Source organism: Pelmatolapia mariae, linkage group LG23 (genome assembly GCF_036321145.2).
Source record: "Pelmatolapia mariae isolate MD_Pm_ZW linkage group LG23, Pm_UMD_F_2, whole genome shotgun sequence".
Lineage (NCBI taxonomy): Eukaryota > Metazoa > Chordata > Actinopteri > Cichliformes > Cichlidae > Pelmatolapia > Pelmatolapia mariae.
This window is the reverse complement of record NC_086246.1, coordinates 46,378,896-46,397,651: the sequence shown is the minus strand read 5'-3', so window position 1 is coordinate 46,397,651 and position 18,756 is coordinate 46,378,896. Positions and strand designations below refer to the sequence as shown.

General features: G+C 39.3%; 1 protein-coding gene across 1 annotated transcript in view; it reads left to right on the top strand.

Annotated features, from left to right (window-relative positions):
* Window positions 1-18,756, top strand: part of polrmt (polymerase (RNA) mitochondrial (DNA directed)) — a 50,985-nt gene that overhangs the window by 11,788 nt on the left and 20,441 nt on the right. The window contains exons 6-15 of the mRNA XM_063467270.1: window positions 760-909; window positions 2,606-2,773; window positions 3,177-3,347; window positions 5,053-5,292; window positions 8,225-9,010; window positions 9,440-9,562; window positions 11,550-11,672; window positions 12,784-12,963; window positions 14,038-14,124; window positions 16,238-16,351. Coding sequence (XP_063323340.1) covers window positions 760-909; window positions 2,606-2,773; window positions 3,177-3,347; window positions 5,053-5,292; window positions 8,225-9,010; window positions 9,440-9,562; window positions 11,550-11,672; window positions 12,784-12,963; window positions 14,038-14,124; window positions 16,238-16,351 — 2,142 coding nt within the window. The remainder of the gene's footprint in view (window positions 1-759; window positions 910-2,605; window positions 2,774-3,176; window positions 3,348-5,052; window positions 5,293-8,224; window positions 9,011-9,439; window positions 9,563-11,549; window positions 11,673-12,783; window positions 12,964-14,037; window positions 14,125-16,237; window positions 16,352-18,756) is intronic.

Here is an 18,756-nt window from a genome sequence, read left to right as displayed (position 1 = left end):
AGAGATTTTGATTAAAGCTTCAGATCGTACAAAATGCAGTTTGATCTAGTTTCTACTTGTCATTGGAGAGTGTATTATTCTCTCATTTAATTATCTGTTTCATTGGGAAAGTGTCCTATATTTGCATACTTTTTTTTAAAACCATGCTTTTAATATTGCTTATCTTGCTGTATTAAATACAGCTCACTTTTCCTGCTCAGACTTATTCCAAAAAGTACATTATGATCATGGAGTGGCCTCACCAGTCTCCAGACCGCAGTACAAAATCTGTGGTGCTAAGCGGCAACCAAGAAACCTAAAAAATTTAGAGAGTTCTTGTAAAGAGGAGTGGGCCGACCTGGTGACGAAGGTTTCTCCACCAAGTACTAAGTACTGTTTTCTTTGGGGATCAAATACTTATTTCACAGAATGAGATGCAAATATATGGATATTTATATCTTTTATGTATTTTTTTTTGTTCTGGATTTTTGGTTTATATTCTGTCTCTCTCCGTTCAGATAAAACCACTATAAAAATTAGTAACCAATACCATTGAGCCATTACCTAAAGAGCTATTCGCCACAGGTGAAGCTCCGAGTTTTAAATGGAAGCAGAATTAGATAGGTGGCTATGTTGGTGGCTGGACAGGTGCCTGGGTTGAGTTGAGTTTGTTGCATTAGGGTTTTCGGTTTTGAAGGTTAGGCTCAGGGCAAGAAAGATCTGCACTGTACAAGATATCGTTTGTGTCTGTCTGATGTTTGGTTACATGTTATGTTTTAGAGGGCGGACCACATCTACCCAAAATTGGACTTCACACAGGAGGATCTCCAGGAGCGTTTTAAACGTCAGCTCTGTGTGGAACAGGCCTGCACGATCACCATAGACTCTGTGGAAGCTGCCAAGCCCGTCACTGAAAACATGGCGAAAATGGTAAATCAACCGACTCAGTTCCCCTTTTCGTCTTCAGCTTGTCCTTTATGTTGACTGTTTTTTGTATACATATAAAGTGCTCTGATGCTCATGAGATTGGATTGTGTAATGAAAAGGATTCAGCTATTAATGACACATGGTTAGTTGTTTTGTTTTAGAACCCACAGCTGTCTTAAATGACACATGATCAGGTCAGTGGTACGATTGTTAATGTTAGGCGATATGTCCAAATGAACTTGACTGCAGTCTTCATGTTCCACACATTTTTTGTGGCGTTGCCTTTGCTCTGTTAATATTAGTTATGGGTAATTAATTATTATAATTTGGGATAGATTGCATGCAGTTAATATGATCTAAACTCAATGCAAACATTATGTATTTTGTTGCCCACACCCACAGTAGTGTTCTCATTCGTGAGCATGTGGTGGTATATGTCTTTTAAAGAAAGATACGTTTCACAGTAACTTTTTCCTTCTCTTTCTTTGGTTGTTGGAATGAAAAAAAAGTTTCATTTTTGCTGGAAGAACATTGCATTCTTGTTGTTTTGTGCTGACAGTTTATCTTTTTGAACCACAAAAAAACCTACAGATCTCCAGCAAAACACAGCATACTGGCACCCAGTGTAATATTCAGACTGTAGAGGATGTGTATCGTCTTGGCAGTAATCTGCTTTTTTTGGTATAATTATGATAATATTTATAATGTTTTACTGAGATATAATTATTTTTCTCTGATGTAATTTTTAAAACGATATGCATGCAGCCTTGACAGGTTAGATGAAGAAACATTGTATTCCTGTGGTGTGCCTTTTTACGAACTCTGGCATTTACAGTCTTGGCTGGGCCGTCTGTCTCTGCAGATGGGCTATGTGGGAAGCAAGCAGGCAGAGAGTCCCTGGTGGTCGGGAAGCATTTACAGACAGGCAGGGCAGAATAATAATGTATTGTAATGGAGGCCGCTGGGGAGAATGCAGAGTCACCCCTCTATTCACAATCCAGACTGGGTCTCTGTTTCAGTCAAACTAAAGAGAAAACATTAACACATGCACATGCAGTCATTTAACTTGAGTGCAAGTAATGTAAGAGTCAAATGTTGCTCAGGTTCATAGCAGCCATACATCTGCTAATTCTTAGTTGGCAGTTGATCAGTTTTGGAGGTGAAAAGGGCCAGCCCGCTCCACGCTTCTCTTCATAAAGCTTTTTTTTATAGGTCCTTGTAGAGTAGTGTGGCTTGGTAATCACTTGAATTAATCGATCATTAATTAGTTTGATGCATTCAAATTGCAATTTCTAACAGGCTAGACTTTGAAAACACAGAGCAGACTCTTCCTTTCTGTTTTAGCCTTAGAAAAACAAGTGCTGACCCAGTTGTGTTTCCTCAGAAGGCTAGTCTCACTTCTCACTGTCATTTGAATATATCTGGGCCAAACAAGCTTAAACAACTAATGAAATTCATGGTCATGTTAGACACAAGGCTTCCGTCCAGTGTGATATGACCATTTCTACTGCATATTTCAAATGATCTTCCATTTGGATCATGTAGTTATCTGATAAAGGCTTCCGGATTGGGGTTTTTTTTGTCTGTTGTTTGATTTTTTTTTTCCCCCTAACAACTTCAACAAATTCACCCTTTATGGTTTTCATGCTATCGTGCACTTTCATGAAATTGATGACATCCCGTTGTGTTGTCCTTTCAGAGAGAGCTGTTGGCAAAGCAGCGGATACAGTGGCAGAAGATCCTTCTTCAGGCCTTAAGGGAGAGCAAAATGATCCTGGCAAAAAGCAACACCAGGGACTACAGACTTAACCTTTATCCGTATCTGTGTCTCCTGGAAGATAAAGAGTATGTTGACATCATGATACAGGTAATACAAGCCACCAAGCCCAGTGATCTGTACTGATGTTCTGTCTTTTGTTTTTTTGTCGTTGCGTTTGTGTAATTTGACACAACCAATATGGGAAAAACCATAGAACACAAATCAAGTAGCTAACAATGGCAATCAAAACATCACATTATAAGAGTTAAGCAGGACATGCTTTCATCAGATATCTTTGCTTCCAGTACAGGGGGAATATGCAGGGTTATGAGAACCAATTCTAGAACACAGTTTGCATTATAATCTTTCCCTCTGATCCCCCCAACCCCCTTTTTTCCCCATTAGACTAATAAGACTTTACAAAAGCCTTGAACAGTCATTTGCTGTTTTTTATTTATTTATATATTGTTTTTTAATGTAAGATATCTTTTAACTGTGTTCCTTTGTCCAGAGTGTTGCCAACTTGCCTCCTAGCGGAGAGTCGCTGAAGATTTTAGCTCGAGATCTCGGCAATAGGATCTTCACCAAGTACTGCGTGCGTCAGAAGCACCAGAATCAGACGGTGGAAAAGCTGGGCAGCATTTATAATGCCTACACAGACCTACTGGCCAAAGATACTAAGGTAAAAAGAAAAAACTCCTCATACTTGTTAGCAAGAGATATGCTTTGCATGCTGTACTGCATGGCAGTTTTTATAAAATCTGCAATATTATGGCTGAAGTATGATGTAGTTACTACTGATCTGAAAGCACAATACAGATTTCTAAAGTCTAATCTTCTGTTTTATCATCCAGTGTGGACTATTGGCTTTCATTTCTCAGCACTGCATTCTTTTTTTATCATATTTTACTTCCCAGAAGCCAGACTGAATTTGTTTTACCAATTAAACTACAATATTTTCATGTTATGAAGCCAAATGTTGTAGACTTCTGTAAACTTGGTTTGCGACCTTGTTCTCGAACTCATTGAAATGCTGTTTACTCCTTTTTAGTAAAATGAAGGACTGTGTTTCCTCAATGGGACTGTACAGGCAGGGTCACTGACTCACTGTTTTGATGGTTCTGGAGCACTCAGGGAAAATGCATATGTCATCAAGACTATAATGAGCAAGAGCTCATTATAGTCCACCAGTTAGTTAGACTCGATGTTAGTTAAGGTGTTTGTTTTATGAAAGGCACTTTATATGCAGCCTTTGTAGTTAAAATGGTGCCTATTAAAATGTTTTTCATTGTTGTTTCGACAGCTAGTGTTACTTTAAATTCTCCCTTGTCAAAGTTCTCACTTTACATATTTATGTGTTCAAGGATCAATTTTGAAGATAAATGTCAGAAACAATAGGCAACGCTGCCTGTTACTGAAGGCTAGTAGTGTTTATGTAGAGTATTTATTATTAAACGTCCACGTAAAATTAAAATTTGGGCACCAGAACTCCTCATATTTGGGGGAGAGGGTGGACTGCTAAGGTATTAGCTGGCATTAGCGGGGTTAGTAAGCTGCAGCAGACAGGCACATTTATGCTAATTAGTAACAAATAAACAAAAAACAAGAATTAGACTTTTCAGAACTAAAGCACAAATTTCTTTTCTGGACTGTAGCACACAGTGAAGCCAGATAATTCAACTAAAGTGCTCCAAAAGGCACCAGAAGCACAAACGTAGTCAAGGGGTCCAATCAGTGATTGCAGTCAGTGGACGTGAGACCTGGCAGGCAGTAATAAGCTACAGCTTCCTGTGTTTGCACATCTAATGATCAAAGCTCTGGGAAAGTCAACCGACCGATGTAGCTTGCATTTATGAGTGCTGACTAGTAGTGATTTAAAACTTTATTTTAAATTCATTTCATTTCACCAGTTTTGGTTTTTTTTTGTCAATTTTTCTTGTATACTTTTGTATTTCAGTTTTCCTCAGTTTTTAAGAGCCTGGTAAAAAGATTTTGATTTTCTCTTCCCTCTGGCGTTCTTTGTTTGAGTCTTCTCCTCTTTTAGCCACTGAATAAGCAGAAATAACAGAACGAGATGAAATAACTCAGGGCCAGTGGAAATTATAATCACTAGCAACTAGATACAGCGGAAACAAGAAATGCAGAGACAGGCATGTGGGGTACCCATTCCATCAGTCGTGGTGGTCTGGAGGGTCCAGGACTTAATACCAAGGATATACGTGCAGACCAAATAAAACCAGCAAATATATAGCTTGGTCATGCTAATTTTCATAAAAGAGAAAATACTAGAAAATGGTTGTAACTCTGAATATTTATGTCTTTGAGGTATTAACAAAATAACACACTTTCCTCACAAAATTAAAACAACCAACCTTTTATACATGCAGGTGTATGACGTCCTTCCAAGGGAGCAGTGGTGGAAGCTGGAGATGGAGCAGAGTTCAGGACCTACGCTGCAAGGGGGCGAGACAAGCTGGCCATACATAGTAACTCTGGAGCTTGGCACGTACATGGTGGATATGATGGTTAAAAATCTTAAAATTAATAGCGACATCCTGAACCCAGCCTATGACAGGAAACTCATCCCCATCCTCTACCACATGTACACCTTTCGCAGCACCCGGCAGGTACAGTGGAAGTTCTCTCCTGGTCTGTTCCACAGAGGTATCGTTGAAGCTCATGATTTGATAACCTAGGGTTGGTGGAGACTCTATTAAAGCATTTTTTAAAAATGAAACAGATTCCTGACTAAACAGGAAGGTTGACACAGATCCTCTTGATTAGGTTCCTTTTTTTGCGTTGCAGACTGAGAAACGTAAAGTAAAGTAAAATTTTATTTATATAGCACCTTTCAAGATAAAAAAAATCACAAAGTGCTTCTCAGAAGCAGAAACGGACATACAACCTCAAACAAACAAAATCAACCAAAAGCAAGTTTAAACAGATAAGTTTTTAACTGCTTTTTAAAACAAACGACTGAGTCCACAGATCTCAAACTCAAAGGGAGCGAGTTCCAGAGTCTGGGAGCCACTGATACAAACGCTCTGTCACCTTTTCTTTTTAACCTTGTATGCTGGACAACCAGCAAGTCGTGGTCACAAGACCTCAGGGACCTGCTGGGGCGATAAGGAAGAAGAACCGTGGCTCAGGGGGTTGGGAAGGGCACCTGTAACCGGAAGGTCGCCGGTTCGATCCCCAGCCTCTCTGTCCTGGTCGTTGTGTCCTTGGGCAAGACACTTTACCCTACCCTACCGCCTACTGGTGTTGGCCAGAGGGGCCGATGGCGCGATATGGCAGCCTCGCTTCTGTCAGTCTGCCCCAGGGCAGCTGTGGCTACAACTGTAGCTTGCCTCCACCAGTGTGTGAATGTGAGCGTGAATGAATAATGTCATTGTAAAGCGCTTTGGGTGCCTTGAAAAGTGCTATATAAATCCAATGCATTATTATTATTATTATTATTAAGAAGATCACTGATGTAAGTTGGGGCTACACCGTGCAGGGCCCTGTAGGTCATGATTATAATCATGAACTTGACAGGGAAACAATGCAGTTGAATCGGCAGAGGAGTGGCATGGGAGTATTTGGGATACTTTGTCAGAAGCCTAGCAGCAGCATTCTGAACACCCTGCAGTCGTTCCAGGGAGGCATTACTTAAGCAAGTAAACAAGGAATTACAATAATCTAAGCGAGATGAAACAAAAGCATGAATAATCATTTCCAATTCGGAGCATGACACAATGGGACTCAGCTTAGCAATATTTTTTAATTGGTAAAAACAAGAGCGAACCAAAGATTTAACGTGTGTCAAGCATCAGAGCTGGGTCAAATGTAACACCAAGGTTCATAATGGAGGTTTTAATATAAGAAGCAAGAGGGCCCAGATTTTTAACCACGAGGGGAACAAATTTCTCAGGAGCAAAGACAATGATTTCAGTTTTCTCAGCATTTAGTTTAAGATAATTATCAGCCATCCAATCTCTAATGGAATCAAAGCAGGACTGGAAGCTTAGAAAAATCAGGTGGCCTAAAAGAGATATATAGCTGAATATCATCTGCGTAACAATGATACGAAATATCCGTAAACGAGCTAAGAAGTTGCAGAAGAGGGAGTAAATACAACAGAAACAGTAGTTTCTGTTGAAGTCCAATACCTTCTGATAATCTGATAAAAGGATGTCTGAGTATTAACCCAGACCAAGAAAAATAGTTTTTCAATTGAGATTTATGGGGAAAAAAATACCAAAGATTAGGGGATCTCCTAGAAACTACGGAAAATTATATGATGGATTAGAAAAACAAAACACAACTGTTGATTATAAGGACTCTCGATCAGTCAAATCAAATTAATTTAGAATTTTTGCTAATTGTGTACAATTAGTCTGATTAAATGATTGACCCAAAAGAGTTTAAGAATAGCAGACTTTTCATTAAAAGAAAGAAGCCATGAAGAAGCAGAAACAAAGGGGAAAAAAACTTAAAAAGCTTGACCTTCACTTTGGACAAGAGAACTGTTCTAAAGCCCGTTACCTTGAACACTTGAGCAACCTCCTATCCAGTGTGACGCTCAAAAGAGTGTGTTTTATAAAACCATTTCCCCACAGTGTGAATTGGCAAAGGGAACAATTGAGTGAGATGAATAGGTCTCAGGCTAATCCCTTTTTTAGTGTCCCCTTAATTGGCTCGCTGATTTACTGCCACAGGACCCTGCAGGAGGGTGAGGCATGTGTTGGGGGGTGAGTACAAAGAGAGAGAGAGAGAGAACTGTGGATTTTTGGGACTTGATGCACTTTGGCAGCGGGGCATACCTATTGCTGAATTTCATTCGTGTGTAATTTTCTGTCTCTCTTTGTTCCATTCTACCTTCTTTTCTCTTATTCTTCCCGTCTCCCTTCTTTCCCTGGGTGGACGTTAGCCCATCAGGGGGGCATCCTAATGATTTTACTGCGCAGCATGAAAGTCTGACTCATTCGTGCAAACCTGAGGTGTTTCTGTCAGGTTACAGTCATTTTTTTCTTCTTTTCCTGTCACTGCGGTAACTCTTTAACATCAAAGCCCTATTCTTGGAAAAACTATCATCCCTTATCCTCTGGCTCTGGAGCGGGGTTGGCATGTAACAAACATAATAACAGTCAAATAAAGATGTTACACTTGGTTTTTTTTTTTTCAAATTTGTGGAGCTACAGTTGCCCATTTTATTGTGATTTTCAGTAATTGTTTAACACAAGTAGTATGAATGGAAGCATTGATATTAATATATATATTTTTTTATCTCAGCTGTTAGTTTTTTTAAGACAAGATTCAGGTTATAAGATGTTCTCACATGTCAGTTATGATTCAAACTTATGATTCAACAGAAGTCGAAGCGTGTTGCTTTTATACCTTTTATTAATCAAATTTGCACTTGATGTTGACCATACCCTGTCATGATTAACCAGGCTTTAGAAATAAGCTGAGGCAGTCCCTTTCATGTTGTTGTAATTGAAACAGCAATCTCTGTTCACTGTGTGTCTGCTCTTTTTTAGCTTGCGACTGATTTTCTTGTGATATTTTACCCGCCAGGTTGGCTTCATCAAGCCCCACCCCATCCTTACTCAGATGCAGCAGGACGCCATGGAGACCAAGTTGACTTTTGACTCCTATGTGATGCCGATGCTGTGCCCTCCAGTGCCCTGGACATCAGTCAAGTTTGGAGCATACCTGCTTACGCCGACGAAGCTGATGCGCACAGTGGACGGGGCGACCCAACACGAAGAGTTGTTGGAGAAATGTCAAAATCTTCATGCCATCTATGACTCTCTCAACCAGCTGGGCAACTGTGCCTGGAAGATCAACAAACCTTTGCTGGACATTATTATCTCCATCTTTAATGATCGTGGAAGCGATAAGCTAGACATCCCACCTCCTTTGTCGGAAGCCCCCAAAATCCCCCACTTTAACCCACAAGACCACACTTATACAGCTAGTGAGAAGGCCCACATGAAAAGACAGGTGATCAATGCCAAAAAGAAATGCAGCGAGATGCACAGCTTGCGTATGGATGCTCTCTATAAACTGTCCATTGCCAACCACATGCGAGACGAGATCTTCTGGTTCCCTCACAACATGGACTTCAGGGGACGTACCTATCCATGTCCTCCATACTTTAATCACCTGGGAAGTGATGTCACACGGGCAATCCTTGTGTTTGCGGAGGGGAAGCTGCTTGGTCCCAAGGGCCTGGACTGGCTAAAGATCCACTTGGTGAATCTTACAGGATTAAAGAAGAGGAGCTCACTACAGGGCCGACTTGAGTATGCCAACACTATCGTGGAGGACATACTGGACTCTGCCGACAACCCTCTAAATGTTAGTACTTGCTGCTCATTCACTGTATAATAAGACGTTCCACGTACCCTCATTACAGTCATAGAAATCTTGGTAATTTGGGGGTTTTAATGAGTTATTTGAACTTGTTTGTGCTGTGGGCAACTTTAATGACTTTATTAAAAAAGAATTGAGTTTTTGGATTTTCTCTAATCCATACAGACTCAAATATATACATACACGCTCACTAATATTTGGTTATTTTCTCTTTATACTTGTTAGTTTGTACGTATATGTATTTCATAAAAGTGGATAATGCAGTTTTTAATTACTGGGACAATGCCAGTGACACACTGGTTTAACTGTCAGTCTAAACATTGAATACTAGAATATGTAAAACTTTTTTTTGTATTCCTATGAAAGGTTTGCATGCAGTATAATGTGCTATGTGCTTGTGACTTTTTCTCTCAGGGTAGAAAGTGGTGGATGAATGCAGATGAGCCATGGCAGGCTCTGGCCTGCTGCATGGAGATAGCCAATGCTGTGAGATCTCCTGATCCAGCACAGTTCATCTCTCATTTTCCTGTTCATCAGGTATGTAACAGACTGAGAGAGTTACGCTTAATGAGTAGCATATCAGTCACGTAAAAGTCCAAATAAAATGTAAAAACCATTTGAATTTTGGAAAGATTGTTAGAGTTACTCATCTTACATGTTCTTATTGTAGTTCAGGTTTATGTCTTTCAAAAGAAAAAAAAGGTTGCATCATTCAGTGGGTCTATTTTAGATGGCAAATCAAAATTAACAAACCGAGACCTCCTGTGCGATGTTCACCGTTTTATGTCATCTGCTATAAACCTGTCAACCTTATCTTGCAAGCCAGAAGCCTTTTTGACATATCCTGCACGAGGATCTGACATTTAAACCAATGCATTTTCTCAACAAAAAAAAGCAACAGAAAAATCATATAAACCATTGTCATTCTTAGTGACATGCTATATTTGTAGAACAGTGTATATACATTAACTGTGGAGCATCTTTTTGTCAAGAATTCCCTGATTTAGACCATTAACCAAAATATGTGGCTGAGTAAAGCCATCTCATCTGCACCGCAGGCCTTTGTTAATAAGGTTCTTATAATGTTGTTATAATGTAATTTTCTAATTTTATTTTCACTTCTCAAAATGTCTCATTTTTGTTGCAAAAGAACATTTTAATCCCATTAGTGATTACAAGCTATTGTCTGTCTCAGATTAATTATACCCAACATTGCTGAAACGCGCACTAATAATAATGGATGAAATGTAAGTAGCAACATTTTCCCATGCCTTCAAAGAATAAGACAAAGAAGCTGAAAAGAGGATTTTTTTTAGACAATTAGACCAAAAGTGAGTGTAATTCACAAAGTATTTAGCACTTCCTCTTTGTAGATGTGTTAAAAAGACAGTATCTCCAAGTACTTCACTTAGGGGGTGATCGTGGCTCAAGAGTTGGCAGTTTGTCTTGTAATTGGAAGGTTGCCGGTTCGAGCCCCGGCTCGGACAGTCTCGGTTGTTGTGTCCTTGGGCAAGACACTTGACCTACTGCCTACTGGTGATGGCCAGAGGGGCCGATGGCGCGATATGGCAGCCTCGCTTCTGTCAGTCTGCCCCAGGGCAGCTGTGGCTACCCTGGGGCAGCTTGCCCCAGTAGCTTGCCTGTAGCTTGCCGCCACCAGTGTGTGAATGTGAGAGTGAATGAATAGTGGAATTGTAAAGCGCGTTGAGTGTCTCGAAAAGTGCTATATATATTATTATTATTATTATTATTATTATTATTATTATTACTTAATTGAGTGGTGAAGTTCAGCTAAACTACTTTAGATAAAATTGAGGCTTAGGGTTTGAATGAAATTAAATGCAGATAAAATTAAGCCTCAGGGCTCAATTTTATTTACTTTAATTCAATTTTACTTATTTTAAATCTGATTGATGTAATTTAGAGTTTACTGCCTTTGATAGATATTGAAATAGATGGATAAATAAAGTTGATTCCCAGGAGTCAAGTTGGGTGAGCTTAGACTTACAGTTGTGAAACTTAAAATGTATTTGCCTCTCCACAACAACACATGCAAGCACCATATTCCAAACACTAGTGTTACATAGGAAACGAGGATCAAAGAAGGATGGACAAGAATGAAGACTTATCTGTCCTGATACCCAGATACATATATCTATGTTGCTTAGCTTGGTGTTTAACAGCTTTAATTATGATAAAGTGAAAAAATGATAAAAATGGATCATTTTATACACTTGTAGGTTACATGTTGGTTTGAATAGTGTGAAAAATTAAGTTTACTCTTTGGAATTAAGTGCAACAAAGCCTCAACCACATAACATATTCCCAACATATCTTCACGTTCATGCAATTCATCCTATTTATTCTTTTTTTGTACTTTATCATTTGTTTATTGGCAGAACGGCAGACCTTTAAACTTTGCTCCTTGGATGACTTGACCCAATCAGTGCGGATCCTTGTGATTCTTTCTCTGCTGTCTGCCTCCACAGTCGTGCTTTAATCGTTTTCTTTACCTCTTCTCCAGGACGGCTCCTGTAATGGTCTCCAGCACTACGCCGCTCTAGGCAGAGATGTTATTGGTGCTACATCAGTCAATCTCATGCCCTGTGATGTGCCCCAGGATGTCTACAGCGGAGTTGCACAACAGGTCCGCTTTGTTACTTTCTTTGAACTGCGCAGACTTACGGTTACACAGATTAATGATGGCACATTTCAGTTGCAAAGCATGTTGCAGATCTTCACCTGTTAGTATTCAGACGGCTCAGTGGATCCCACAGTGAGTGACAGGCTAAGGCACTGAGATTATATTTTAGTTTAGGCCTTGTCTTCAGAAGTGCTTGGTTTCTCTTGCTTTGCATGAAAGTGCAGAGACGAGACTGTCTCATGTCTAAAGTCTTGAATGGTGAAGCATGAGCCTGCGTGCTTTTAGGAGACACAGTTGGAAGATAAGTGTGATGTGCTGACATTTCAGTACTGAAAGAATCAGAAAGAACAGAGCAAAAACATCCATTTCAGAAGTCCACACACAGTGACTGTAATGTTTACCTCAGAGTATTGCATTTATTGTTAGATACCATGATGACATTAGCTGTGATGTAAGAAGCTACATGGATAAATAAATCATGTTGGGGATTACTGTACAATAACCACTGTCATTGGCTGGCTTGTTGACCTTGTCTCCAGGCACAGTTGCTAATCTGTAGGGACCCTGTTAAATTAGTGAATATCTGGACCAAGGTTTCCTATTCTAGTGACCAGTCATTGTTCATGAATTCAGATTCATTTTAAAAAGAAAAATAATTGCCAGGCAATAGTTAAAATTGCACTTCTGCTCCTCTTCTGCTCTCCACATGGACTCTTTGCCTGCGTACAACCAAAGCCTGTTTAAACATGATTGGTCTAAAGAATTTGGACTGCAGCTGGGCTGCAATCAAAAATCGTAAAACCTTCCCTGCAGACTCACAATATTGTTGTTGTTTTATGTTAAACAATAAGTAACACTGGCAAGAGTCACATTACTTAAGACTGCTTTACAACAAGAGCTGAAAAATAGCTTTGCTGATCATTAAATGAGTTTTGTGCTTCTAGTCTCAAAGCTGTGAGGACTCACTTCTGTTATAAGTGAAAGCAGTTGGGACATATTATATTAATGTCACACAGATTTTATCTGTGTTCATTTTTGGGGAAGCTTTAAATTGTCCTCCAAAAGACCTCCTTTTAAATAAAAAAATCATATGTAAATTGTTTACGTGTTCCAGGTGGAGGAGTTACGAGCTCGGGATGCAGAGAGTGGACTGAAGATCGCCCAGGTGCTGGAGGGCTTCATCAGCAGGAAGGTGGTTAAACAGACAGTGATGACTGTGGTGTACGGAGTCACTCGCTATGGCGGACGCCTCCAGATAGAGAAAAGACTGAAGGAGATTGACGAGTTTCCGAAGGTATAGCAACGGTGAAAGAGGGTGGGGAGTGAAAGAGTTCCTTCATACACGCTACGCTATTTTTAGCACGGTATCAGCTCAGCATGACAGAGCGGCCCCTTAACACAGGACCTCCTCTGTGTGAGGGGTTCCTCTCTCACCTTGTGTATATTCTTGCAAACGCTTTAAACTCTAAAGGTTTTGCTATTTTTAAGTAGCTTTTTTTATACTTACTCTTTTATCTTCGGCATGAGTGTAAAGGGTTTAAAGGATTTAATGCACTGCAAATAGCGGGCACATATTGTACAATCATCACATTTAATTCTGCAGCCAAAGGTATTTCAGTCAGTTTGACCTTGATGTAAAGAGTCATACTACACTGTCTCTAAATGAGCTGCATGGAGCCAGAACCGATGCTTTTAATATTTACTTTGATCAGATTTATTTGTGATCACATTGCATGGACGTTTCAGGGAATGCAATCCAACAATAGCTATATTTGATATCCTGCGCACAGCCACTGCGTGTCTATTTTTAGTTATCTGCACTTTGATTTGGTTGGGCCTGAATTCTCCTTTGATGGACACACCCATTCTGTTACATGACACCAAGAAAGGAGAATGGAAGAACTGAATCTTCTCACAGCGCTCCCATAGCTATATAATTCCTTACAACAGTTAGAGTTAATCTCATTGTCTGTGTAGATGGGATCAGCATAACTCTACTGTCTGCTGTCTACTATCTCACAGGCATTCTGCTAAATGACTTCTGGATAATGTTCCTAATTGTTTAAACAGGGAATTAGGGGGAAGTGTAATTGTGAGTGATTACAGTGGGATGGATGGTGAAAAGAGGGCAAGGCCTTCTGTAGAGATCATATCAGTGTATGCAAAAATGCAAAAAATTCCGCAAAAAATTCCACTCTCAAAGCAGATTTGTACCGATACCCTGATTTGTAACACTAATTTGCATCATACATGTAGCCACCATTAGAAGCACAATTAAAAGCTAAAATGCATGTTTTTAATTTTTTAAAATTTAACAAATTAAACAGTTTGACCAACTATGAAAGACTCTTGTGTTGTTTTTTTACAGGAGTTTGTGTGGGATGCATCCCATTACCTGGTGTGTCAGGTGTTCAATGCCTTAAAGGAGATGTTTACAGGGACCAGAGAGATACAGGTGAGCTCATCACACGTATGTTACAACATATGCAAATGATAAAATGGTCTTATCCAACAAATTATCATCAGTCTGTGGTGGCACTTGATTAGAAATATTGTTAAACACATTATTTGGGGAGATATAATGACTTTTTGTCCCAGGGAGTGCTGGTGTCCTTTATTTTCTTTATACTCGGCACCCTGTATGTTCTTTAAAGTTTTGGAGATGAGCGCACTCTTGCTATTCTGGACAATATTGTATTCTCTATAAATATGCAAGTTTCACTTGAATACATCCACACATGCAGTAAAAACACCAAAAAAAATACAAGTATTCACTAAAAACTGCAACTAAAATCAAAGTATTCAAGCTTTTTCTCTGTGTTTATAACGAAGATACCATTTGTTATGGTAACATTTTATTTTAGGTGAGTTTCTTTAAAATGTTTCACAAGAAAAGTCTATTATTTGATACTATTGAAGAAAATAAAAGAGAATATGCCTATAATTAGTGTGTAACCTCTATATTTTTTGTTTTATTTATTTATTTCAGTGTATAGTAGGTTAATTAACAAGCTACAGGCATACATTTCAGCATATGTGACTAATAATTAATCAGTATTTGCTTTGACATACAGACTTTTAAAGACATTTCTGTGCTTCATATACAACTAAACGCAACTCATTATAGTCTTGCAAAGATAAATCTGGAAAAGTTTTAGTCGGCTCTAAATTACGTTGTTTTTAAATGAGGTTTGTTTAAGTTGCTAGGACATTACAAACCTCTAAAGCATGCTCTGCCTACTGATCTACTGCTGCAGGTAGGCTCTTATTTGAATTTTATTAATGGCGTGTTTACTTTACTGTTACCCTGCCAATGGCACCTATTCATCACATAGATTCCATTAATAGATTTAGGACGTGCACCTGGTAGGGGATTGTATATTATCTCTAGAGGCAGAGAGGAGTCTGCCGAACCATTATTACCACCAACCACTGTTTTTGTGTGCGTGTCCTGTGGGAAACATGCAGGGATAGCCCAGTCTGAGATGATAAATACCCTTCCTAACATACCTTGGTGCCGATGTGATGCTAGTGCCAGCGTGAGTGCGTAAGTGTGTGTATCCCCCGCTGCTTTTATAGGTCACATCCACTTGCATTTCACAGGGAAGAGCTGAAGTATGAGGGGAAAGAGAGGCAGCTGATCAATCCTTGACGCTGATATCCCTGACCTCTCCTACGTTCTCTGTACATTTCCCATTTATCCTGTCAACACTGCTGGTCATTACCTTCAAATTGTGCTCCCACTGTTTGTCTACTGTCTGTGCCCACCTCTGTCTGTATGTTTGCCAATCAGTCAGTTTTTCAAGATGTTTTTCTTGTTAATGTCTGACGTCGGTTTCTTTGCTTTTGCGGTTTCTTCATTTTGTGCTTTGATTGTAGGAGGCGAGGTGATGTTTAATGGACCAGCTTCTGGTCAGGTTGCTAACTCCAGTTGCTAGGACATATTTATCTTTCCTACAGCTCAGTGAGTTTGCATTTGTATGTGTGACAAAACCCTTATGGGACATTAATAGGGCTTCCATTTTTGGAGGCAGACTGCTCCAGACACACATGCAAACAGTGCTGTCGGATATTCCAGAGTAAGCGACAACTTCACTGTTCAGCAACAAGTATGCAACAGTTGTTAGTAGGTCCTTAAAGTAGAGCAGCAGAAGTAGAATGAGCAGTAAGTGCATAAATCTTTTGTTGATGCTCTAGGCAATGAAGTGTCTGTTTTTTCCCCTGTTGTTTCAAATGCATCGTAGTGGTTTTTTTTACCGTTTAATTTTGTGAATGCAATAACTTGAGAACAAGGTTCCGTTGGATTTTGGGATTGATACCACAGGTGTGCCTACTTAGAGGCTCAGAGATAGCATTGGTATCTTACTCCTTTGTATAGGAAGCCCTGTCTAGCCGAACCTGAAATCTTCATCAACCTCATTTAACCTGATTTAAATTTAGTTGCACTCTTGTCAGTAACATGCTCTAAACAAACAAGCATGTCACACAGTATGCATTCTTGACTAATATTAAATATTTCCATCACTGTGTCCCTTCATGTTACCTCTGATTGAATCCATTTGTTACAGGACTGGCTGACTGAGAGCGCCAGGCTCATCTCTAAGTCGGGTCACACTGTGGAATGGGTGACACCCCTGGGATTACCCATCATTCAACCGTACCACCGCACACGCAACCAAGTGGTAAGTCTCACCTTAAGACAAACGTGGAAGCTCTTTAACCTCCTCTCTGTCTCTCACCAGTCTATTGCAGTTTTAACATGATTTCTGTTGCTTAAGTAGTAACATTAGTGGCACTTTTCTTTGTGTCTGACAATCAGTGTTGGGTGTAACGCGTTACTAAGTAACGCGTTACTGTATTTAAAATACTTTTCCACTGAAAAAGTAGAGTAACTAATTACTGTTCATTTTTAGGTATTTTAAATACAGTTACTTACAATGTACTTGCGTTACATTGTAAGTAACTAAACTCGCTGAATATCATTATTTAATTTCATTAATTTATCTCCTAAAGGTAAAAATAAACTCTGCCGCTCTAACATCGCTGTAGTGCAGCAGTACGTCATTTCGCGCCAGTTTGCTGCATAGTCGTATTCTACAGCGGAAGACGTCGGACTCGGCTGAAGCCTGTGGCTGTTTTACGAAATGGACATATTCCCGTTTCTGAAACAAGCAGACAAGAACATTACAGCAACATGTAAGCTATGTGCTGGGGAGAAAAAACTATCGGCTGCTGTTAATAGCGCGAGTAATCTACCGAAGCGCCTGACACAGAGCATAGACGAACACTTCTGAGTGATCCTTGTTCATCATCCATGGATAACACCGCGGAAACTCCTGCTAAGCAGCAAAACGTGATTTTACTTCAGCAGCACAGAAAGCGTCTGAAGGTGAGCTTAAAAAATGACTGCAGGCTACATAGCTGGACTGGCCATCGGGCATACCGGGCATTTGCCCGGTGGGCCGATGGTGATCTCCCTCTGTTTCTACTTTAATCATGAAACTGATCAGTGATCAGCTGATCAGCTTTTCTCTCTTGTTTGTTTATCGCTCTGAATCTTACAACAAACGTTTTCATCTGATGTAAAATGTATAGAAATCCATTATTGTACATAGTATTTTTTTAGGGTCCCATCATAATTTCTTCAGAAGTAGCTAAGTACTGTTTATGATGCCAGCATTTTCCCACATTTTCTAGATACTGTACCGGTACTGTGTGTGAAATGCCATCAAAAAGTCAGTTAAGTTTTTCTTTCTCACCTGTCTCTCTGTCTCCTTTCACTTTTTAAAGGTTGCCATGTTAGAAAAAATATTTTGCCCTGCCATGCTGTTTATTGATGTGGCAAATGAATGGTTTATGAAAATATATCTAAATCTGTCATCAGTAATCAGTAATGATCATGTCTCACCTCTAGTCTTCTCTGTCTTACTTTCAGGTTTTCACTATGTGTTGTAGATAGTTCAGGAGGTTAACTCGACCAATACCAGAATAGGGAGGATGGTGTAGGTTTAAGTTTATTAGATTGATACCATTTATACCAACAAGACAGTGTACATCACTGTGACAACAGCGTTTGTTTTCATTCAAAGGCTTTATGGTTTTTCCTATAATACCTGGTGGGCCGGTCTCTAGTCAAAATGCCCGGGCCGATTTTTTTTGTCCCAGTCCAGCCCTGGCAGGCTACATTGTGGAACAGATGCTACCGCTGTGTACTGTAGCGTGTCCGTCTTTAAAAAAATTTATTTATTATTTAAAGAGTTTAATTTCTATTGTTTGTCCACTCAAGGTTTATGTGGATTTTAAGAAGTATTTAGTTAAATACTTATGTAGTACTTAAGTTACTTTTCTGACACAGTAATTAGATAAGTATTTTAAATACAATATTGACTAAGTAATTAGTAATAGTAATTAATTACTTTTTTAAAGTAACTTACCCAACACTGCTGACAATACCTGTTATCTCCGTTGGTTTTGTATGTTAATCTGTTTCTTACTTGATGACTGTGTATCGCTTCTCTTCATGGTCATTTCGACAGCTGAGCCAATTACATGCCAATCTTCATTTCACTATGTTTTGAGAAATTCACTACCTGACCTTTATGTTGTTTTCTTGTATCTTGGCTTGTTTGTCTTACTTCTCTTTATCTCAGCTTTCGCTGCTTTCGCCATACATCTACAATTGACCTTTTCATAGCACATACTTTACACAACTTTTGACACGAGTTAGAGAACAAAGTGTTAACTGTTCTCTGACATACCAAGCATTTATTGAAACCTTCTGTCCTATTTTGTTTGTCACATGGAAGTTTGGATACATCATTGTATTTTTGCTCTGACTAATATTTCATTGATGTATAAAGGTCTTTAGGTTAGTTGGACTTTATGGAATTTCAAATGAACCTGGTTTGTCATTGGCTTAACACATGAGCTGAATAAGCATTTACACGTATTTATAGTAAGTACCCTGTACTAAAGGTACCCTGGCTTTTAACCGGTTTTGAACAACCTGGATTTTGTTAGCACTTGTTTTGTTTGTTTAGAGAAGCAGGCCATCATAATGCTGCTGATAGAATATTGTAATTGTTGT